The sequence below is a fragment of the Nothobranchius furzeri genome, chromosome 2, assembly GCF_043380555.1.
Source record: "Nothobranchius furzeri strain GRZ-AD chromosome 2, NfurGRZ-RIMD1, whole genome shotgun sequence".
Taxonomy (NCBI): Eukaryota; Metazoa; Chordata; class Actinopteri; order Cyprinodontiformes; family Nothobranchiidae; genus Nothobranchius; species Nothobranchius furzeri.
The window spans coordinates 101,344,270-101,368,306 of NC_091742.1; the positions used below are offsets into that span (position 1 = coordinate 101,344,270).

Below are 24,037 nucleotides of genomic sequence, written 5' to 3' on the forward strand. Positions count from 1 at the left end.
CCTCAGTTTGGTACTGATGTCTTCAGTTTGGTACTGATGTCCTCAGTTTGGTACTGATGTCTTCAGTTTGGTACTGATGTCCTCAGTTTGGTACTGATGTCTTAAGTTTGGTACTGATGTCCTCAATTTGGTACTGATGTCCTCAGTTTGGTACTGATGTCTTCAGTTTGGTACTGATGTCCTCAGTTTGGTACTGATGTCCTCAGTTTGGTACTGATGTCTTCAGTTTGGTACTGATGTCCTCAGTTTGGTACTGATGTCTTAAGTTTGGTACTGATGTCCTCAGTTTGGTACTGAAGTCTTAAGTTTGGTACTGATGTCCTCGGTTTGGTACTGATGTCTTAAGTTTGGTACTGATGTCTTCAGTTTGGTACTGATGTCTTCAGTTTGGTATTGAAGTCCTCAGTTTGGTACTGAAGTCCTCAGTTTGGTACTGATGTCTTCAGTTTGGTACTGATGTCTTCAGTTTGGTACTGATGTCTTAAGTTTGGTACTGATGTCTTAAGTTTGGTACTGATGTCTTCAGTTTGGTACTGAAGTCCTCAGTTTGGTACTGATGTCTTCAGTTTGGTACTGATGTCTTCAGTTTGGTACTGATGTCTTAAGTTTGGTACTGATGTCTTAAGTTTGGTACTGATGTCTTAAGTTTGGTACTGATGTCTTCAGTTTGGTACTGATGTCTTCAGTTTGGTACTGATGTCTTCAGTTTGGTACTGAAGTCCTCAGATTGGTACTGATGTCTTCAGTTTGGTACTGATGTCTTCAGTTTGGTACTGATGTCTTCAGTTTGGTACTGATGTCTTCAGTTTGGTACTGATGTCTTCAGTTTGGTACTGAAGTCCTCAGATTGGTACTGATGTCTTCAGTTTGGTACTGATGTCTTCAGTTTGGTACTGATGTCTTCAGTTTGGTACTGATGTCCTCAGTTTGGTACTGATGTCCTCAGTTTGGTACTGATGTTCTCGGTTTGGTACTGATGTCCTCGGTTTGGTACTGATGTCCTCGGTTTGGTACTGATGTCCTCGGTTTGGTACTGATGTCCTCGGTTTGGTACTGATATCCTCAGTTTGGTACTGATGTCTTAAGTTTGGTACTGATGTCTTCAGTTTGGTACTGATGTCTTAAGTTTGGTACTGATGTCTTCAGTTTGGTACTGATGTCCTCAGTTTGGTACTGATGTCTTCAGTTTGGTACTGAAGTCCTCAGTTTGGTACTGATGTCCTCGGTTTGGTACTGATGTCTTAAGTTTGGTACTGATGTCTTCAGTTTGGTACTGATGTCTTCAGTTTGGTACTGAAGTCCTCAGATTGGTACTGATGTCTTCAGTTTGGTACTGATGTCTTCAGTTTGGTACTGATGTCCTCAGTTTGGTACTGATGTTCTCAGTTTGGTACTGATGTTCTCGGTTTGGTACTGATGTCCTCGGTTTGGTACTGATGTCCTCGGTTTGGTACTGATGTCCTCGGTTTGGTACTGAAGTCCTCAGTTTGGTACTGATGTCCTCGGTTTGGTACTGATGTCTTAAGTTTGGTACTGATGTCTTAAGTTTGGTACTGATGTCTTAAGTTTGGTACTGATGTCTTCAGTTTGGTACTGATGTCTTCAGTTTGGTACTGATGTCTTAAGTTTGGTACTGAAGTCCTCAGTTTGGTACTGAAGTCTTAAGTTTGGTACTGATGTCCTCGGTTTGGTACTGATGTCCTCGGTTTGGTACTGATGTCTTAAGTTTGGTACTGATGTCTTCAGTTTGGTACTGATGTCTTCAGTTTGGTACTGATGTCTTCAGTTTGGTATTGAAGTCCTCAGTTTGGTACTGAAGTCCTCAGTTTGGTACTGAAGTCCTCAGTTTGGTACTGATGTCTTCAGTTTGGTACTGATGTCTTCAGTTTGGTACTGATGTCTTAAGTTTGGTACTGATGTCTTAAGTTTGGTACTGATGTCTTAAGTTTGGTACTGATGTCTTCAGTTTGGTACTGATGTCTTCAGTTTGGTACTGATGTCTTCAGTTTGGTATTGAAGTCCTCAGTTTGGTACTGAAGTCCTCAGTTTGGTACTGATGTCTTCAGTTTGGTACTGATGTCTTCAGTTTGGTACTGATGTCTTAAGTTTGGTACTGAAGTCTTAAGTTTGGTACTGATGTCCTCGGTTTGGTACTGATGTCCTCGGTTTGGTACTGATGTCTTAAGTTTGGTACTGATGTCTTCAGTTTGGTACTGATGTCTTCAGTTTGGTACTGATGTCTTCAGTTTGGTATTGAAGTCCTCAGTTTGGTACTGAAGTCCTCAGTTTGGTACTGATGTCTTCAGTTTGGTACTGATGTCTTCAGTTTGGTACTGATGTCTTAAGTTTGGTACTGATGTCTTAAGTTTGGTACTGATGTCTTAAGTTTGGTACTGATGTCCTCAGTTTGGTACTGATGTCTTAAGTTTGGTACTGATGTCTTAAGTTTGGTACTGAAGTCCTCAGTTTGGTACTGATGTCCTCAGTTTGGTACTGATGTCTTAAGTTTGGTACTGATGTCTTAAGTTTGGTACTGATGTCCTCAGTTTGGTACTGATGTCCTCAGTTTGGTACTGATGTCTTAAGTTTGGTACTGAAGTCCTCAGTTTGGTACTGAAGTCTTCAGTTTGGTACTGATGTCCTCAGTTTGGTACGGATGTGCTCGGTTTGGTACTGATGTCTTAAGTTTGGTACTGATGTCCTCAGTTTGGTACTGATGTCTTAAGTTTGGTACTGATGTCCTCAGTTTGGTACTGATGTCCTCGGTTTGGTACTGATGTCCTCGGTTTGGTACTGATGTCCTCGGTTTGGTACTGATGTCCTCGGTTTGGTACTGATGTCCTCAGTTTGGTACTGATGTCCTCAGTTTGGTACTGATGTCCTCAGTTTGGTACTGATGTCCTCAGTTTGGTACTGAAGTCCTCAGTTTGGTACTGAAGTCTTCAGTTTGGTACTGATGTCCTCAGTTTGGTACGGATGTGCTCGGTTTGGTACTGATGTCTTAAGTTTGGTACTGATGTCCTCAGTTTGGTACTGATGTCTTAAGTTTGGTACTGATGTCCTCAGTTTGGTACTGATGTCCTTGGTTTGGTACTGATGTCTTCAGTTTGGTACTGATGTCCTCAGTTTGGTACTGATGTCCTCAGTTTGGTACTGATGTCCTCAGTTTGGTACTGATGTCTTCAGTTTGGTACTGATGTCTTCAGTTTGGTACTGATGTCCTCAGTTTGGTACTGATGTCTTCAGTTTGGTACTGATGTCCTCAGTTTGGTACTGATGTCTTCAGTTTGGTACTGATGTCCTCAGTTTGGTACTGATGTCTTAAGTTTGGTACTGATGTCCTCAATTTGGTACTGATGTCCTCAGTTTGGTACTGATGTCCTCAGTTTGGTACTGATGTCTTCAGTTTGGTACTGATGTCCTCAGTTTGGTACTGATGTCTTAAGTTTGGTACTGATGTCCTCAGTTTGGTACTGATGTCCTCAGTTTGGTACTGATGTCTTAAGTTTGGTACTGATGTCCTCAGTTTGGTACTGATGTCTTAAGTTTGGTACTGATGTCTTAAGTTTGGTACTGATGTCCTCAGTTTGGTACTGATGTCTTAAATTTGGTACTGAAGTCCTCAGTTTGGTACTGAAGTCTTCAGTTTGGTACTGATGTCCTCAGTTTGGTACTGATGTCTTAAGTTTGGTACTGATGTCTTCAGTTTGGTACTGATGTCATCACTTTGGTACTGATGTCTTAAGTTTGGTACTGATGTCCTCAGTTTGGTACTGATGTCTTCAGTTTGGTACTGATGTCCTCAGTTTGGTACTGATGTCCTCAGTTTGGTACTGATGTCTTCAGTTTGGTACTGATGTCCTCAGTTTGGTACTGATGTCTTCATTTTGGGACTGATGTCCTCAGTTTGGTACTGATGTCTTCAGTTTGGTGCTGATGTCCTCAGTTTGGTACTGATGTCTTCAGTTTGGTACTGATGTCCTCAGTTTGGTACTGATGTCTTCAGTTTGGTACTGAAGTCTTCAGTTTGGTACTGATGTCCTCAGTTTGGTACTGATGTCTTCAGTTTGGTAATGATGTCATCACTTTGGTACTGATGTCTTAAGTTTGGTACTGATGTCCTCAGTTTGGTACTGATGTCCTCAGTTTTGTACTGATGTCTTAAGTTTGGTACTGATGTCCTCAGTTTGGTACTGATGTCATCACTTTGGAACTGATGTCTTAAGTTTGGTACTGATGTCTTAAGTTTGGTACTGAAGTCTTCAGTTTGGTAATGATGTCATCACTTTGGAACTGATGTCTTAAGTTTGGTACTGAAGTCTTCAGTTTGGTACTGATGTCATCACTTTGGAACTGATGTCTTAAGTTTGGTACTGATGTCTTAAGTTTGGTAATGATGTCATCACTTTGGTACTGATGTCTTAAGTTTGGTACTGATGTCCCCAGTTTGGTACTGATGTCCTCAGTTTGGTACTGATGTATTAAGTTTGGTACTGATGTCCTCAGTTTGGTACTGATGTCTTCAGTTTGGTACTGATGTCTTCAGTTTGGTACTGATGTCCTCAGTTTGGTACTGATGTCTTCAGTTTGGTACTGATGTCTTCAGTTTGGTACTGATGTCCTCAGTTTGGTACTGATGTCCTCAGTTTGGTACTGATGTCTTAAGTTTGGTACTGATGTCCTCAGTTTGGTACTGATGTCTTCAGTTTGGTACTGATGTCCTCAGTTTGGTACTGATGTCTTAAGTTTGGTACTGATGTCCTCAGTTTGGTACTGATGTCTTAAGTTTGGTACTGATGTCCTCAGTTTGGTACTGATGTCCTCAGTTTGGTACTGATGACCTCAGTTTGGTACTGATGTCTTAAGTTTGGTACTGATGTCCTCAGTTTGGTACTGATGTCCTCAGTTTGGTACTGAAGTCCTCAGTTTGGTACTGAAGTCTTCAGTTTGGTACTGATGTCCTCAGTTTGGTACGGATGTGCTCGGTTTGGTACTGATGTCTTAAGTTTGGTACTGATGTCCTCAGTTTGGTACTGATGTCCTCAGTTTGGTACTGATGTCTTAAGTTTGGTACTGATGTCCTCAGTTTGGTACTGATGTCTTAAGTTTGGTACTGATGTCCTCAGTTTGGTACTGATGTCCTCAGTTTGGTACTGATGTCTTAAGTTTGGTACTGATGTCCTCAGTTTGGTACTGATGTCTTAAGTTTGGTACTGATGTCCTCCGTTTGGTACTGATGTCTTCAGTTTGGTACTGATGTCCTCGGTTTGGTACTGATGTCTTAAGTTTGGTACTGATGTCCTCAGTTTGGTACTGATGTCTTAAGTTTGGTACTGATGTCCTCAGTTTGGTACTGATGTCCTCAGTTTGGTACTGATGTCCTCAGTTTGGTACAGATGTGCTCGGTTTGGTACTGATGTCTTAAGTTTGGTACTGATGTCTTAAGTTTGGTACTGATGTCCTCAGTTTGGTACTGATGTCCTCAGTTTGGTACTGATGTCTTAAGTTTGGTACTGATGTCCTCAGTTTGGTACTGATGTCCTCAGTTTGGTACTGATGTCTTCAGTTTGGTACTGAAGTCCTCAGTTTGGTACTGATGTCTTCAGTTTGGTACTGATGTCCTCAGTTTGGTACTGATGTCCTCAGTTTGGTACTGATGTCCTCAGTTTGGTACTGATGTGCTCGGTTTGGTACTGATGTCTTAAGTTTGGTACTGATGTCCTCAGTTTGGTACTGATGTCCTCAGTTTGGTACTGATGTCTTAAGTTTGGTACTGATGTCCTCAGTTTTGTACTGATGTCCTCAGTTTGGTACTGATGTCCTCAGTTTTGTACTGATGTCCTCAGTTTGGTACTGATGTCCTCAGTTTGGTACTGATGTCTTAAGTTTGGTACTGATGTCTTAAGTTTGGTACTGATGTCTTAAGTTTGGTACTGATGTCTTCAGTTTGGTACTGATATCCTCAGTTTGGTACTGATGTCTTAAGTTTGGTACTGATGTCTTCAGTTTGGTACTGATATACTCAGTTTGGTACTGATGTCTTAAGTTTGGTACTGATGTCCTCAGTTTGGTACTGATGTCCTCAGTTTGGTACAGATGTCCTCAGTTTGGTACTGATGTCCTCAGTTTGGTACTGATGTCTTAAGTTTGGTACTGATGTCCTCAGTTTGGTACTGATGTCCTCAGTTTGGTACTGATGTCTTCAGTTTGGTACTGAAGTCCTCAGTTTGGTACTGATGTCTTCAGTTTGGTACTGATGTCTTAAGTTTTGTACTGATGTCTTCAGTTTGGTACTGAAGTCCTCAGTTTGGTACTGATGTCTTCAGTTTGGTACTGATGTCTTCAGTTTGGTACTGATGTCTTCAGTTTGGTACTGAAGTCCTCAGTTTGGTACTGATGTCCTCAGTTTGGTACTGATGTCTTAAGTTTGGTACTGATGTCCTCAGTTTGGTACTGATGTCCTCAGTTTGGTACTGATGTCTTCAGTTTGGTACTGAAGTCCTCAGTTTGGTACTGATGTCTTCAGTTTGGTACTGATGTCCTCAGTTTGGTACTGATGTCCTCAGTTTGGTACTGATGTCTTAAGTTTGGTACTGATGTCCTCAGTTTGGTACTGATGTCCTCAGTTTGGTACTGATGTCTTCAGTTTGGTACTGAAGTCCTCAGTTTGGTACTGATGTCTTCAGTTTGGTACTGATGTCTTCAGTTTGGTACTGATGTCTTCAGTTTAGTACTGATGTCTTAAGTTTGGTACTGAAGTCTTCAGTTTGGTACTGATGTCTTAAGTTTGGTACTGATGTCTTCAGTTTGGTACTGATATCCTCAGTTTGGTACTGATGTCTTCAGTTTGGTACTGATGTCCTCAGTTTGGTACTGATGTCTTCAGTTTGGTACTGATGTCTTCAGTTTGGTACTGATGTCCTCAGTTTGGTACTGATGTCTTCAGTTTGGTACTGATGTCTTCAGTTTGGTACTGAAGTCCTCAGTTTGGTACTGAAGTCTTCAGTTTGGTAATGATGTCCTCAGTTTGGTACTGATGTCTTCAGTTTGGTACTGATGTCCTCAGTTTGGTACTGATGTCTTCAGTTTGGTACTGAAGTCCTCAGTTTGGTACTGAAGTCTTCAGTTTGGTAATGATGTCCTCAGTTTGGTACTGATGTCTTCAGTTTGGTACTGAAGTCTTCACTTTGGTAATGATGTCATCACTTTGGTACTGATGTCTTCAGTTTGGTACTGATGTCTTCAGTTTGGTACTGATATCCTCAGTTTGGTACTGATGTCTTCAGTTTGGTACTGATGTCCTCAGTTTGGTACTGATGTCTTCAGTTTGGTACTGATGTCCTCAGTTTGGTACTGATGTCTTCAGTTTGGTACTGATGTCTTAAGTTTGGTACTGATGTCTTAAGTTTGGTACTGATGTCTTAAGTTTGGTACTGATGTCCTCAGTTTGGTACTGATGTCTTAAGTTTGGTACTGATGTCTTAAGTTTGGTACTGATGTCTTAAGTTTGGTACTGAAGTCCTCAGTTTGGTACTGATGTCCTCAGTTTGGTACTGATGTCTTAAGTTTGGTACTGATGTCTTAAGTTTGGTACTGATGTCCTCAGTTTGGTACTGATGTCTTAAGTTTGGTACTGAAGTCTTCAGTTTCGTACTGATGTCCTCAGTTTGGTACGGATGTGCTCGGTTTGGTACTGATGTCTTAAGTTTGGTACTGATGTCCTCAGTTTGGTACTGATGTCTTAAGTTTGGTACTGATGTCCTCAGTTTGGTACTGATGTCCTCGGTTTGGTACTGATGTCCTCGGTTTGGTACTGATGTCCTCGGTTTGGTACTGATGTCCTCAGTTTGGTACTGATGTCCTCAGTTTGGTACTGATGTCCTCAGTTTGGTACTGATGTCCTCGGTTTGGTACTGAAGTCCTCAGTTTGGTACTGAAGTCTTCAGTTTGGTACTGATGTCCTCAGTTTGGTACGGATGTGCTCGGTTTGGTACTGATGTCTTAAGTTTGGTACTGATGTCCTCAGTTTGGTACTGATGTCTTAAGTTTGGTACTGATGTCCTCAGTTTGGTACTAATGTCCTCAGTTTGGTACTGATGTCTTCAGTTTGGTACTGATGTCCTCAGTTTGGTGGTGGTGTGTGTGTGTGTGTGTGTGTGTACCTACCTGTAGCTTCTGAATGTGATGAACTTGTCCTCATCCAGATGTTGATAGGAAGGGAAATCTGATTGGAGGGCTCTCTCTGTTACCATGGTGAACTGACGAACACACACCAGACATCCTGAAACACAGACACACACTAGCTCTGTGTTCCTAGAGCCAGGTTAGGTGTGTGTGTGTGTGTGTGTGTGTGTGTGTGTGTGTGTGTGTGTGTGTGTGTGTGTGTGTGTGTGCGTGTGTGTGTGTGTGTGTGTATACCTATCCAAGCAGTGTTGAAGGAAGCCGTCTGACGTCCCGTATCCTCCTTACTGGTTTCCGTGACGACACAGCACACAGCTCCAGTAGCATCCCTGAGCTGCAAAGTTTGACTGAATTCAGACGTCAGGGAGGGAAGCTGGAGCACGCCCACTAGCAGCAAGGGGCGGGGCCTAGCAACAAAGAGAGTTATTATAGACACGCCCACTAGCAGCAAGGGGTAGGGCCTAGCAACAAAGAGAGAGTTATTATAGACACGCCCACTAGCAGCAAGGGGCGGGGCCTAGCAACAAAGAGAGAGTTATTATAGACATGCCCACTAGCAGCAAGGGGCGGGGCCTAGCAACAAAGAGAGAGTTATTATAGACACGCCCACTAGCAGCAAGGGGCGGGGCCTAGCAACAAAGAGAGAGTTATTATAGACACGCCCACTAGCAGCAAAGGGCGGGGCCTAGCAACAAAGAGAGAGTTATTATAGACACGCCCACTAGCAGCAAGGGGCGGGGCCTAGCAACAAAGAGTTATTATAGACACGCCCACTAGCAGCAAGGGGTAGGGCCTAGCAACAAAGAGAGAGTTATTATAGACACGCCCACTAGCAGCAAGGGGCGGGGCCTAGCAACAAAGAGAGAGTTATTATAGACACGCCCACTAGCAGCAAAGGGCGGGGCCTAGCAACAAAGAGAGAGTTATTATAGACACGCCCACTAGCAGCAAGGGGCGGGGCCTAGCAACAAAGAGAGAGTTATTATAGACACGCCCACTAGCAGCAAAGGGCGGGGCTTAGCAACAAAGACAGTTATTATAGACACGCCCACTAGCAGCAAGGGGCGGGGCCTAGCAACAAAGAGAGAGTTATTATAGACACGCCCACTAGCAGCAAGGGGCGGGGCCTAGCAACAAAGACTTATTATAGACACGCCCACTAGCAGCAAGGGGCGGGGCTAGCAATAAAGAGGGTTATTATATCACACCCACTAGCAGCAAGGGGCGGGGCTTAGCAACAAAGACAGTTATTATAGGCACGCCCACTAGCAGCAAGGGGCGGGGCTTAGCAACAAAGACAGTTATTATAGGCACGCCCACTAGCAGCAAGGGGCGGGGCTAGCAATAAAGAGAGAGGGCTTGTTCGAGTTGAGCTGCGCCTCGCCTGGAAAGCAGACGAGAGCAGACGGAAGCAGCAGGGGGCGTGGCTGAAAGCCGGCGTTTAAATCGGACAGATTTCCCTGCATGTGTAGCTCGGGGGTGATGATGGCTGAAGATATCGCGTTAGCGTTCATACTTGTTTAATGTTTTATTTTAATTCTGGTGCCTGTTAGCAGCTGAAACATCCTCACGTGCTTGTGGATATCATATATTGTATATGGAGACATGACTGTAATAATAAGTAAAGGTTATCAGCTGTAGCTTCAGTGTGCTCATAGGAAACGTGACAAAAGAACACAAAACACATTTCTCTTTATGGCCTATATAGTTGTCATCATCAACATAACATGATTTACAGAATACATGTGACCAACTAACATTTCATGTTCTACCACCGGATGTTTGGATCAACATGTGAACCAATCAGATCTTAGATCAGGTGAGAGCCAGGCGTTTCCCGTCATCCTCTAGGTTTTGCAGCCGAGGGAGAGCAACTGCAGCGCCTTGCTCCAAAATCTGCAGCCGCCTTGATCTCACGAGGTTATCGTTGTCTACGTATGCATGACGTCAGAGCAAGTCAGACACAAATCTAACCGGCATGCACCGCTCGCCGATCACCGCTGGTCTAATCTGTGCAGAACTGGCTCATCGAACACAGCCAGAGATACAATAGACACGCCTACTAGCTACAGGGGGCGGGGCCTAGCAATACATATAGGGTTACTATAAACACGCTCATTAGCCACAGGGGTGGGGCCTAACAGCACATCAAAGTCTACTTCTGTGTCACTAGACGTTTACCTGAGCAGGTGAGGGTTTACCTGAGACTGTCTCCTGTCTGAGGGTCAGAAGACAGCGTCCTGCAGGACCAGGACAGCGCTGAGTTGATCTGAGTCCTGGTCAGACCGGATCCTTTAGGGGGCAGCAGAGACTTCAGAGACCAGACGTTGGACTGTAGAGCCTGGAGGAGGTCTGAGATGCTGATGTACTCAGGGAGGGCGGGGTCCACGCGGTACTGAGGAGGACACACAGACTCAGACGGACTTCAGGATCCCAACCGCTACCGGTGAAGACATCTACCTGAGTCAGAGGACAGCTGTGAGGTTTGTCCAGCATCTCAGAATAGATGTCTCTTTGTCCCCATCCTCTCCGTCTCCACAGAGTCTCCATCAGCTTCCAGGAGAGGAGACAGACACACTGCTGCTTCAGCAGACCTGGGGCCAGGCTGCAACAGAGACAGGGACACAGCCAGCTGAGGACAGGGGTCGGGGACGCTCAGCAGAATCCAGCCTGACTCCCTCCTCACCTCTTGGACAGCTGGGAGGTCAGGTGACACACCCACAGGTACTGGTCGGGGCCCGTGCTGTTCTGTGCCAGTAACCATGGCAACACACCGTCTCCAGGACAGCGGGAAGGAGGAGGACAGCCCTCCAACCTGCTGAAGGTGGTGACCCTCAGGCTGGAGCTCAGACAGCAGCAAAGCATGCTGGGAGGGAGGTCAGCACAGGGCCGGTACAGGAAGTGGACGTGGTGCAGCTGCAGGATCCAAACACCTGGTTAACACGTCAGAGCAGGACTCGGCCAATCAGAGCGCAGCACACTCACCTCCACCTGGTCACCTGCTCTCAGCCTCCTCCTCGCTGACGGCTGATAGGCCACACACAATCCCACCGTCCTGTCAATCACATACAGCCCCGCCCCCTCATTCACCACCTCTGTCACTGTGCCCTGTCAGAGGACAGGGGAGGGGCTTAGCTCACAGGTGAAGGCTACAACACATCATCAGCCAATCAGAGGCCCCTCACCTGGTAGCTGATGACTCTGGAGTGCTTCATCATCACTGCTGACTGGGTAGGGTCCTCCTCAGGCTCCACCTCCTCGTTGTTGCCCAGCAGGGAGGGACTGGGGGCGGAGTCAGCAGGAGTGTGTGTGCCGGGCTGTGCGCCATCAGGGTGTGTGTATTGTGTGTGTAGTTGTGAGCGCTCGGTCACACACAGAACGCTGTTTCCTTTCCAGCCTCGCAGCACACACACACGCAGAGCTGTCACACACACACTCTGTCCAACACACACACACTGAGCCCAGCACAGCCTGCTGTCCTGCACACACACACACACACACACACACACACACACACACACACACACACACACACACACACACACACGTTAAACACTCCTGCGTGATTCTAAACTCCTGCCACTGGGGTCTCCTACCTTTACGAGGACAGGAAGTGTGTGTGTGTCGTCTTTCAGGGTGAAGAAGAAGAAGGTGCTTCCTGCCACCACCAGCAGAGGGCACACTGATTCCACCTGACCGTATACTGACACCCGCTGACCTTTGACCCTGTCACACACAGAGGTCACACACAGAAAACAGGTGTGCTGTCACAGCGGGGAGGTCATGTGACTCACCTGTTCTTCAGAAACCCAGCAGCTTTGCTGACAACCACAGCTCCCACAGGCTCCGCCCCTCCTCCTGCAGCCAATCCCAGCTCAGCTTCAGCACAAAGCAGAACAGGAGCACCAATCAGCTCTACCAGCCCCGACTCCTCCTGCTGCCCAGAGGCGTCATGGGGGATGTAGTTCCAGTGAGGCAGGAAGACGGGACGATCGAGCCACAAAGGAGACGGAGACACCAGCTACACACAGGTGAGACACGCAGGTGAGATGCACAGGTGAGACGCACAGGTGAGACACGCACGTGAGACACACAGGTGAGACGCGCAGGTGAGACACGCAGGTGAGACACGCAGGTAAGACGCACAGGTGAGGTTGTTGAAAGCTCCCGCCACCTGAATCATCTGGTTCTGCGGGTGAGTTCCTGCAGCTGTTTTCCTTCCTGAACACCTGAGCCACTCAGGTAGACACACCTGTATTTACCTGAGTAGCTCAGGTGTGTCTGACTTCATATCTGGGCACTTCCTGCTGCAGATGTTCTCACAGCTGGAGACCAGAGGGAGGAGGAGCTGAACACACTGGCCGTGTTCGAGATGAGCCAGTTCTGCGCCGACTGGATGATCGGCGCTTGCCGGTTAGATTTGTGTCCGACTTGCTCTGATGTCACGCCTAGGTAGGCACCGATAACCTTGAGAGATCAAGGCGGCCGGAGACTTTGGAGCAAGGCGCTGCAGTTGCTCTCCCTCGGCTGCTAAACCTAGAGGATGACGGGAAACGCCTGGCTCTCACCTGATCTAAGATCTGATTGGTTCATATTTTGATCCAAACATCCGGTGTAGAATAGTTGGTCACGTGTATTCTGTACATCATGTTAGGTTGATGATGACAACTATATAGGCACATGTCTATAATATATTATTACAGTCATGTCTGCGACTGCCAGATCCTCAGTGCTTATCCTGCTCGACTTATCGGCTGCATGTGACACTGTTACCATGGCTTCCTTTTGACCGCACTCTCTAGCATGGGCATCACAGAGAAAGCACACGCCTGGGTTGAATCGTACCTCACAGGACGATCATTCAGTGTATCTTGGCTTGGACAGTCCTCTTCTTGCCACAGGAGTCCCCCAGGGCTCTGTACTAGGACCTCTTCTCTTTGCCATATACACCACCTCACTGGGTGAGATCATTCTATCACATGGCTTCTCCTACCACTGCTATGCAGACGACACCCAGCTCTATCTGTCATTTCCACCGGACGACCAAACTGTCTCTGCACGAATATCAAACTGTCTCTCTGACATCTCAAAATGGATGAAATCCCACCATCTCCAACTCAACCTCTCTAAAACTGATCTACTTGTCATCCCAGCAAAACCATCCATACAGCACAATATCTCAATCCAAAATGACTTCCTATCTCTGGCTCCTTCAAAGGCAGTTGGAAATCTGGGTGTTGTGATTGATGAACACCTGACCTTCAAAGATCATGTTGCCTCTGTTGCTCGTTCATGCTGCTTTGCGCTGTATAACATACGAAAGATCAGACCATACCTAACACAACATGCCACCCAGCTCCTGGTGCAATCTACTGTCATCTCCCGCCTCGATTACTGCAATGCCCTTCTAACTGGTCTTCCAGGCTGGACTGTGAGACCTCTTCAAATGGTCCAGAACGCAGCGGCGTGTCTGGTCTTCAATCAGCCAAAAAGAGCACACGTCACCCCTCTGCTCATTGAGTTCCACTGGCTACCGCTAGCAGCACGCATCAAATTCAAATTGCTAACACTAGCATACAAAGTCCGAGATGGTACGGCTCCCATCTACCTGAATCCTCTTGCAAAGGCTTACGTCTCGGCCCGGCCGCTCCGGTCATCACAGGATCGTCGGCTAGCAGTGCCTACACCACGCTCAGGACAATCCAGACTCTTCTCATGCATCGTTCCACAAATGTGGAATGACCTTCCAAGCACTACCAGAACAGGAGCTTCCTTTTCAATTTTCAAGAAACTCCTGAAGACCCTGCTCTTCAGAGAGCATCTTCTAAACTAGCACCCTCCCTGCACCCGTCCCCCCTCTCTACTGTCCACTCCTTGTTCCCTCCTCTCCATGATTGATGTCAAGTTGTTGTTAGCCTCAAGGGCAACATGCCGATTATCACTTGTAAGTCGCTTTAGACAAAAGCGTCTGCTAAATACATAAACATGTCTATATATGGTGGCTGCATGGTGGTGCAGTGGTTAGCACTGTTGCCTCGCAGCACGAAGGTTGCAGGTTCGAAACTCGGCTGCGGTCTTCCTGCGTGGAGTTGCGTGTTCTCCCCATGCATGCGTGGGTTTCCTCCGGGTACTCCGGTGTCCCCCACACATTACAACATGCCCTATAGGTTATAAACTGTAAGTCGCTCTGGATAAAAGCGTCTGCTAAATAAATAAACATAAATAAATAAACATAAACATATGCACATGTCTATAATATATGATATACACAAGCATGTGAGGGTGTGCTTCTGCTGCACCAGAATTAACATAAATAATTAAACACGTATGAACGCGAACGCGATATCTTCAGCCATCGTCACCCCTGAGCTACACATGCAGGGACATCTGTCCGACTCAAACGCCGGCTTTCAGCCACGCCCCCTGCTGCGTCCGTCTGCTCTCGTCTGTCTTCCAGGCGAGGCGCCGCTCAACTCGAACACGGCCCGTGTTTCCAGACTGACCGATAATGAGCTTATGTACCTGAAGCCCCGCCCCCCTTACCTCACACCTGACACTGCCACTGCTGTCAGCCAGCTTCCACTCCCCGCCCCGCCCCTCTCTCAGCCAGCCAATCAGCAGCAGGTTGACACGTGGCAGTGCCCTGTGACCCGCCCCAGATAGCTCCGCCTCCTTGGCCCACTCTCGCTGCTGATTAGTGCTCCAGGACAGGTTGCTGACACAGGCCAGGTGTTGCTGGGAGAGGAGCTCAGAAACGGACACCAGCCTGCAGACAGACAGGAGAGCACCTGTGGAGGTCACATGACCCATGAGCATAGAGGTGTCAGAAGGTGATAGGGAGTTACCTGTAGCTGACAGGTAAGCTGTGAGAGACACACGCCTTGTCCTTGATGATCTGCAGGACACGGACACTCAGCTGGTAGCCACTGAGCTGAGAGGGGCCTGCAGCAGCGTCAACAAACACCAAAGTAAACAATAAACAACACCAGGTGGGCTTCTGTGGATCCTACACCTGTCTGTCTCCATGGTAACAGAGGCTGTACACCCACCTGTGTCTGTCTCCATGGTAACAGGGGCTGTACACCCACCTGTGTCTGTCTCCATGGTAACAGAGGCTGTACACCCACCTGTGTCTGTCTCCATGGTAACAGAGGCTGTACACCCACCTGTATCTGTCTCCATGGTAACAGGGGCTGTACACCCACCTGTATCTGTCTCCATGGTAACAGGGGCTGTACACCCACCTGTGTCTGTCTCCATGGTAACAGAGGCTGTACACCCACCTGTGTCTGTCTCCATGGTAACAGGGGCTGTACACCCACCTGTGTCTGTCTCCATGGTAACAGAGGCTGTACACCCACCTGTGTCTGTCTCCATGGTAACAGGGGCTGTACACCCACCTGTATCTGTCTCCAAGGTAACAGAGGCTGTACACCCACCTGTGTCTGTCTCCATGGTAACAGGGGCTGTACACCCACCTGTATCTGTCTCCAAGGTAACAGAGGCTGTACACCCACCTAAGGTCTGTATCCATGGTAACAGGGGCTGTACACCCACCTGTGTCTGTCTCCATGGTAACAGGGGCTGTACACCCACCTGTGTCTGTCTCCATGGTAACAGGGGCTGTACACCCACCTGTGTCTGTCTCCATGGTAACAGGGGCTGTACACCCACCTGCGTCTGTCTCCATGGTAACAGAGGCTGTACACCCACCTGCGTCTGTCTCCATGGTAACAGGGGCTGTACACCCACCTGTGTCTGTCTCCATGGTAACAGGGGCTGTACACCCACCTGTGTCTGTCTCCATGGTAACAGAGGCTGTACACCCACCTGTGTCTGTCTCCATGGTAACAGGGGCTGTACACCCACCTGTGTCTGTCTCCATGGTAACAGAGGCTGTACACCCACCTGTGTCTGTCTCCATGGTAACAGAGGCTGTACACCCACCTGTGTCTGTCTCCATGGTAACAGGGGCTGTACACCCACCTGTATCTGTCTCCATGGTAACATGGGCTGTACACCCACCTGTGTCTGTCTCCATGGTAACAGAGGCTGTACACCCACCTGTGTCTGTCTCCATGGTAACAGGGGCTGTACACCCACCTGTCTGTCTCCATGGTAACAGAGGCTGTACACCCACCTGTGTCTGTCTCCATGGTAACAGGGGCTGTACACCCACCTGTATCTGTCTCCAAGGTAACAGAGGCTGTACACCCACCTGTGTCTGTCTCCATGGTAACAGGGGCTGTACACCCACCTGTATCTGTCTCCAAGGTAACAGAGGCTGTACACCCACCTGTATCTGTCTCCATGGTAACAGGGGCTGTACACCCACCTGTGTCTGTCTCCATGGTAACAGAGGCTGTACACCCACCTGTGTCTGTCTCCATGGTAACAGGGGCTGTACACCCACCTGTATCTGTCTCCAAGGTAACAGAGGCTGTACACCCACCTGTGTCTGTCTCCATGGTAACAGGGGCTGTACACCCACCTGTATCTGTCTCCAAGGTAACAGAGGCTGTACACCCACCTAAGGTCTGTATCCATGGTAACAGGGGCTGTACACCCACCTGTGTCTGTCTCCATGGTAACAGGGGCTGTACACCCACCTGTGTCTGTCTCCATGGTAACAGGGGCTGTACACCCACCTGTGTCTGTCTCCATGGTAACAGGGGCTGTACACCCACCTGTGTCTGTCTCCATGGTAACAGGGGCTGTACACCCACCTGCGTCTGTCTCCATGGTAACAGAGGCTGTACACCCACCTGCGTCTGTCTCCATGGTAACAGGGGCTGTACACCCACCTGCGTCTGTCTCCATGGTAACAGGGGCTGTACACCCACCTGTGTCTGTCTCCATGGTAACAGAGGCTGTACACCCACCTGTGTCTGTCTCCATGGTAACAGGGGCTGTACACCCACCTGTATCTGTCTCCAAGGTAACAGAGGCTGTACACCCACCTGTGTCTGTCTCCATGGTAACAGGGGCTGTACACCCACCTGTGTCTGTCTCCATGGTAACAGAGGCTGTACACCCACCTGTGTCTGTCTCCATGGTAACAGGGGCTGTACACCCACCTGTATCTGTCTCCAAGGTAACAGAGGCTGTACACCCACCTGTGTCTGTCTCCATGGTAACAGGGGCTGTACACCCACCTGTATCTGTCTCCAAGGTAACAGAGGCTGTACACCCACCTGTATCTGTCTCCATGGTAACAGGGGCTGTACACCCACCTGTGTCTGTCTCCATGGTAACAGAGGCTGTACACCCACCTGTGTCTGTCTCCATGGTAACAGGGGCTGTACACCCACCTGTATCTATCTCCAAGGTAACAGAGGCTGTACACCCACCTGTGTCTGTCTCCATGGTAACAGGGGCTGTACACCCACCTGTATCTGTCTCCAAGGTAACAGAGGCTGTACACCCACCTGTGTCTGTCTCCATGGTAACAGGGGCTGTACACCCACCTGTGTCTGTCTCCATGGTAACAGAGGCTGTACACCCACCTGTGTCTGTCTCCATGGTAACAGGGGCTGTACACCCACCTGTGTCTGTCTCCATGGTAACAGGGGCTGTACACCCACCTGCGTCTGTCTCCATGGTAACAGAGGCTGTACACCCACCTGTGTCTGTCTCCATGGTAACAGGGGCTGTACACCCACCTGCGTCTGTCTCCATGGTAACAGGGGCTGTACACCCACCTGTGTCTGTCTCCATGGTAACAGAGGCTGTACACCCACCTGTGTCTGTCTCCATGGTAACAGGGGCTGTACACCCACCTGTATCTGTCTCCAAGGTAACAGAGGCTGTACACCCACCTGTGTCTGTCTCCATGGTAACAGGGGCTGTACACCCACCTGTATCTGTCTCCAAGGTAACAGAGGCTGTACACCCACCTGTATCTGTCTCCATGGTAACAGGGGCTGTACACCCACCTGTGTCTGTCTCCATGGTAACAGAGGCTGTACACCCACCTGTGTCTGTCTCCATGGTAACAGGGGCTGTACACCCACCTGTATCTATCTCCAAGGTAACAGAGGCTGTACACCCACCTGTGTCTGTCTCCATGGTAACAGGGGCTGTACACCCACCTGTATCTGTCTCCAAGGTAACAGAGGCTGTACACCCACCTGTGTCTGTCTCCATGGTAACAGGGGCTGTACACCCACCTGTGTCTGTCTCCATGGTAACAGAGGCTGTACACCCACCTGTGTCTGTCTCCATGGTAACAGGGGCTGTACACCCACCTGTGTCTGTCTCCATGGTAACAGGGGCTGTACACCCACCTGTATCTGTCTCCAAGGTAACAGAGGCTGTACACCCACCTGTATCTGTCTCCATGGTAACAGGGGCTGTACACCCACCTGTGTCTGTCTCCATGGTAACAGAGGCTGTACACCCACCTGTATCTGTCTCCAAGGTAACAGAGGCTGTACACCCACCTAAGGTCTGTATCCATGGTAACAGGGGCTGTACACCCACCTGTGTCTGTCTCCATGGTAACAGAGGCTGTACACCCACCTGTGTCTGTCTCCATGGTAACAGGGGCTGTACACCCACCTGTGTCTGTCTCCATGGTAACAGGGGCTGTACACCCACCTGTGTCTGTCTCCATGGTAACAGAGGCTGTACACCCACCTGTGTCTGTCTCCATGGTAACAGGGGCTGTACACCCACCTGTGTCTGTCTCCATGGTAACAGAGGCTGTAAACTACTGTAAACTGCTACTTTAGCAGGTCCTACCACCTGTGGGACGTGGAACACCTGAATGACTGAATAAGGTAAGTTTTAGGGGACCAGACAGAAGAAACCCAGGTGTAGAACCAGCAGAGACAACAAGCAGAATACCACTAAAGATCTGACTGAGTAGGTCACCTGGTGATGGCTGGTCACCAGCAGAAGGGGCGGGGTCACAGGTACCAGGACACAGGTGATGACAGATGAAGGTGAAGAAGCTCTTCAGCCACTCAGACTCCTACACACACACACACACACACACACACACACACACACACACACACACACACACACACACACACACACACACACACACACACACACACGGCTGGTCAGATGGTGTGTGTGTGTGTGTGTGTGTGTGTGTGTGTGTGTGTGTGTGTTAACGCTGTGACACGTAAGAACGCTCAGGTGAATGTAAATAAACGTCACGTGATGCCCTGAACACCTGAGACTGACCGCTTCACTGCTGGGTCCGAACCGGTCCAGGAACAGCTGCAGGGCGGAGTCCATCTTTCCGGACTCGGAACCGTCTGTACCGAGTCCGGTGTCCCGGTCAGCAGAGGTCCGGTTCCGGGTCTGTGGTTCGGGTTTATTTCGAACCCGACTGGAGCTAAAAGCGGCGCCGAAATGCTTTAAACAGCTTCCGGTTTGGTTTCTTCTTCGCTGTTTCCTGTTGTCGGGGATCAGCGCTGCGCAGCTCCTCCTGCTGGTCAGACTGCGCAGCTGCAACTGCGCAGCTTGGTTCTACAGGAAAAAACCAACGCTGTCATCCATGGACGTCACTAGGATTGAGATATGGGGGGGCTTAGCCCCAGGAGCTTGACCTTGAACGTTTTTTGTCACACCCTGCAAAAACTTTGTCAGTTAATTCATTATATGAAGAACATTTAACAAAACCTATTATTTTATATTATAAATATATATTATTATATTAGTATTATTAATATATTATTATAAATAAAGCTTTGATTTGATTTTATCACTTTCTTTTCCTTTCCTACCTTTGTGCATTTTCTCTCTTCTTTTTATAAAAAAAACACTTAATCAGTTCATCAGTGGGGTCTATTTTGAAGAAAAATTTTACGTGAGTCCATTAAATATTAGATATGTTATATTTCCAAATAAAGCTATTCATTTCAGTCTACTGCACTTAACAGGGGGAAATGTTGTAGTCATTTATTTAATTTGTTTAATTACAACTTGTTTAATTATAAATGTTACTGAAATGTGACAATGAAGTAAGTAAGTGAGTAAGTAAGTAAAAGTTTATTTATATAGCGCCTTTCTCGGATATAAATCACAAAGCGCTGTACAACATGATAAAGATCAGGGCAAATTCCTCTAACCAATAAAAACATCAGAAAAAACCATAGCAGTGATAAAGTAGAAAATAAAATCATGAGTATAAACAAAGTGAAGGTGTGAACCTGAACAAAGCCATCATTCTGAAACATTTAGGGAGGGAACGCCTGGATGAAAAGGTGAGTTTTTAGATGATCTTTAAAGACCTCTACAGTGTTAGAGAGACGGAGATTTGAAGGTAGACTGTTCCAAAGTCTGGGTGCAATAGTCTGAAAGGCCCTGTCCCCTTTGGTTTTCAGTCTGAAGAACTGATGAATAACTAATAAAGAACAAATGAATAACTGTCAAACTTTTATTCTGCCAAATGAGTGTACAGTTGACAGTTTTAATATATGAATGACACTGCTATGATATGGAATAAAGGAGTATGTAATTAACTATTACAAGACAAAATAACAGTATATATAAAAATATCCAGCAAGTAGTAGAACTTATAATACAGAAAGTCAACTATACAGATACAACTTGACATAAGGTTGCAGGTCAGATGATAATTATAGTTTACCTGTTCACTCCTAAATAGAAAACTGTTCAGTTTTGCTTGGGAACTTTGTGCTCAGGTAAATGCTCATAACGATGCGCTCACCCCTGTTTTCTCTGTAGATCACTGACCTTGACGATGCAGATCTCCTCAGCATCAACCACCTGGTCTCTCTCCTGTTCCTCACTCACTCTCTTAAAAAAATCTTCGTATATCCATCTAGCCAACACACTGAAAAACATTTTCAATTTCTAATGCCAGAACAAATGCTACTATGCCATTTAGTTTTCACTCACAATAACTGAAACAGCCATTGGTGGATAAATGGTACAGAATATAGACAACTGTTAGCCTAATATAGCCTATGTTTGGTTGCTCATGATGATGGCATTTTCCATAACGTCACATTAAGCTGCCAAAATTTATGTTAAAGTTAGACGAGTACAATATCTCCTTTCTTTACCATAGGTAAACATAGGAAATATTAAGCAATTAACAACCCACATGGAAAGAATTCATATAAACATATAGGTTTTAATATATGTTTTGATGTAGCTTTTGAATATATGTGACATACCGTAAATCCTCTAATACAGGCCGGTATTCAATTAAAGGCCGGGTCTCCAATTTTGGCCGGTGTCGGAGTCAGCGGAGGTAAATAATGGCCGGTCTCTTATTGTGGCCGGGTGGGATGTGGTGACAAACAAGTATGAGCGTCCCAGCGGCAGGGTTATAGTCCCCAAAACAAACAGCAGGAGGCAGTAGAGGTTCACGCAGTCCTTTATTAGGCCTTTTCTTCAACGCTTTGTAACGCTACAGACACGATCCTCTATCACGCTCCTACCACACAGAGTCACGGTGTCAGTTAACCATGCTAATTCAACCCGCTCCACAGAACACACATCACCTTCCCTGTGGCTTACATAACACTCACACAACACGCAAATCAGCACATAGGAACTAGCAGAACGATAGGAAACACATATAACACAATACCCAGAATGCACCTGGCTTACAACCCCAGCCAAGTCATTACACTATCAAGTTCAAAGAGAACGTGCTGATTATGCTGCAGAACACTCTGGAGAGCAGCAGTAGGGGGTGTATGAACTAGTCAACTTCACTATAGTGACTTTTTATGCCTGTCGTCGACTAGTCGCTGTCACGTGATAATGACCGGCAAGGTGCAGCCCTCGGAAAAGACAGCAGCCTGCTGTCAGCAGGTGACAAGCTCCTGCGCTCGGGGGGGGGGGGGGGGGGACAACGCGCTGTGCCAGACCGTAGCTACTGACACGCGATCGTTCATGTTGGTTCATTTCCTTTAATGTTTTCTGTCTTTTATTTGCACCTGATGTGTATCGCTGCTGTGGAGCGGGGCGCATCAACTTGTCCTCCGACGCACAGATCACTGATGCGGCCGCCAAGCAGGGAGCGCTCCGCTGTTTTAGCGGTCGGTAGATGTTTTAGAACTGCAGGTCAAAGGTAACTCATGAGGTGAATATATATGAACCCAGGTAGCAGTTTCTCTTTAGGATTGAGAGGAGATGCAGGAAGATAATAAACAGGCAGGACAGAAAAATAGTCAAATGAAAACAAGTTAGTTTTTGTACCTGCTGGTTGCAACAAACAGACACCATTGAAGGTAATCAGAAGTGAGGAACAGAAAATGAAATAATTATTTTAATGTTTAGAGCAGCAGGAACTCCGAGAGGCTGCAGGCGCATCAGTGAGTTTGCAGCCGCTGCGCAGGGGGAGGGGGGAGAGGGCTGAAGCAGGGGGAGGGGGGAGAGGGCTGAAGCAGGGGGAGGGGGGAGAGGGCTGAAGCAGGGGGAGGGGGAGAGGGCTGAAGCAGGGGGAGGGGGGAGAGGGCTGAAGCAGAAACTACCGTTGTTAAAAGAAATGTGTTTAACTTTGAAAATGTGGGCGCAATTTTAATTGTCAAAAACTCCAGCGAACCATTAGTTCATTTTGCTCAAATAGAAATAGAGGCCTGCCTCTAATACTGGCCCTCCTTCCAATAAAGGCCTGGAGCTTGATGAGCTTGAGTCAAATACAGGCCCGGGCCTTTATTAGAGGATTTACGGTAAACATAATGAAAAAAAATATTTGAATGAAAAGGAACAAATAGAAAAAAAATCTTAATTTCTTCCCCTTTTTACAAACCAAAATGATCCGTAAAACATACACGTTAACCTCAGTCACCTTCTACTTTTCATATATAATCTTTGACATTTTAATTTACCTTTTCATAATTACTTAATACATTTGATTTTATACATTTTTAAAATACATCTTGTGAGTTTGATTCTTTAATTTTTCTGTTAAGGGCGTTCCACAGTCTTACACCATTTACAGGAATGGTAAATGGTCTGTATTTGATATAGCGCCTTCTAGAGTCCTGGAACCCCCCAAGGTGCTTTACAACACAAACAGTCATTCACCCATTCACACACACATTCACACACTGATGGGGATGAGCTACCATGTAGCCACAGCTACCCTGGGGCGCACTGACAGAGGTGAAGCTGCCGAGCACTGGCGCCACCGGTCCCTCCGACCACCACCAGCAGGCAAAGTGGGTTAAGTGTCTTGCCCAAGGACAAGGTGACAGACTGAGCTGGACTCGAACCTGCAACCTTCCAATCATGGGGCGAGCACTTAACTCCTGCAAATAAAACTGTACCAAGTAGATGAGATACTTTCACAAGGTCATTAATAAACAATATGAACGGTTTAGGTCCGAGGACCGACCCTTGTGGCACTCCATAATGAATATCTTTCAATTGAGATCCGGCATCATTTATTTGAACAAACTGTTTCCGATTGTCTAAATAACTATTAACCCACTGATGAGCCAGACTTCTTATTCTATACCAGTGTAGTTTAAGAAGTAACCTTGAATAATCAATGACATTAAATGCCTTCTGTAAGTCAATAAAAACACTAATGAAATAGTTTTTAGTGTCTATTGCTGATGATATTTTATCTACTAAATCCATAACTGCCATTGCTGTTGAATGTTTGGTCCTAAAGCCATACTGTTCATGGTTTAAAATTTTATTTTTGTCAATGAATTTATCCAACCTTGATGCAAACACTTTTTCTAACATTTTGGAAAACTGTGGAAGCAGTGACACCGGCCTATATTTAGGGAAATTCTGTTAATCACCACTCTTAAATAGCAGAACCACCTTGGCAATTTTCATTAAATCAGGGAAGATTCCTGTAGATAGTCACAAATTACAGATGTAAGTGAATGGTTCAATAACAGAT

At 46.9% G+C, this 24,037-nt stretch overlaps 1 protein-coding gene across 3 annotated transcripts in view; it reads right to left on the reverse strand.

Annotated features, from left to right (window-relative positions):
* ctc1 (CTS telomere maintenance complex component 1) overlaps positions 1-19,646 on the reverse strand; it is a 61,572-nt gene extending 41,926 nt beyond the window's left edge. For 2 of the 3 annotated variants that reach the window (XM_054738748.2, XM_054738747.2), the window contains exons 1-13: positions 19,378-19,563; positions 19,057-19,156; positions 15,027-15,123; positions 14,725-14,947; positions 11,976-12,202; positions 11,778-11,907; positions 11,367-11,660; positions 11,167-11,289; positions 10,868-11,097; positions 10,642-10,786; positions 10,383-10,576; positions 8,419-8,588; positions 8,167-8,281 (exon numbers count right to left, since the gene is read on the reverse strand). In XM_054738748.2, coding sequence (XP_054594723.2) covers positions 8,167-8,281; positions 8,419-8,588; positions 10,383-10,576; positions 10,642-10,786; positions 10,868-11,097; positions 11,167-11,289; positions 11,367-11,660; positions 11,778-11,907; positions 11,976-12,202; positions 14,725-14,947; positions 15,027-15,123; positions 19,057-19,156; positions 19,378-19,431 — 2,102 coding nt within the window. In that variant the 5' untranslated portion in view covers positions 19,432-19,563. Of the gene's footprint in view, positions 1-8,166; positions 8,282-8,418; positions 8,589-10,382; positions 10,577-10,641; positions 10,787-10,867; positions 11,098-11,166; positions 11,290-11,366; positions 11,661-11,777; positions 11,908-11,975; positions 12,203-14,724; positions 14,948-15,026; positions 15,124-19,056; positions 19,157-19,377 lie in introns of all 3 variants that reach the window. The other variant, XM_054738745.2, reaches the window with a different exon arrangement.
* Between the last annotated feature and the right edge of the window lie 4,391 nt (positions 19,647-24,037).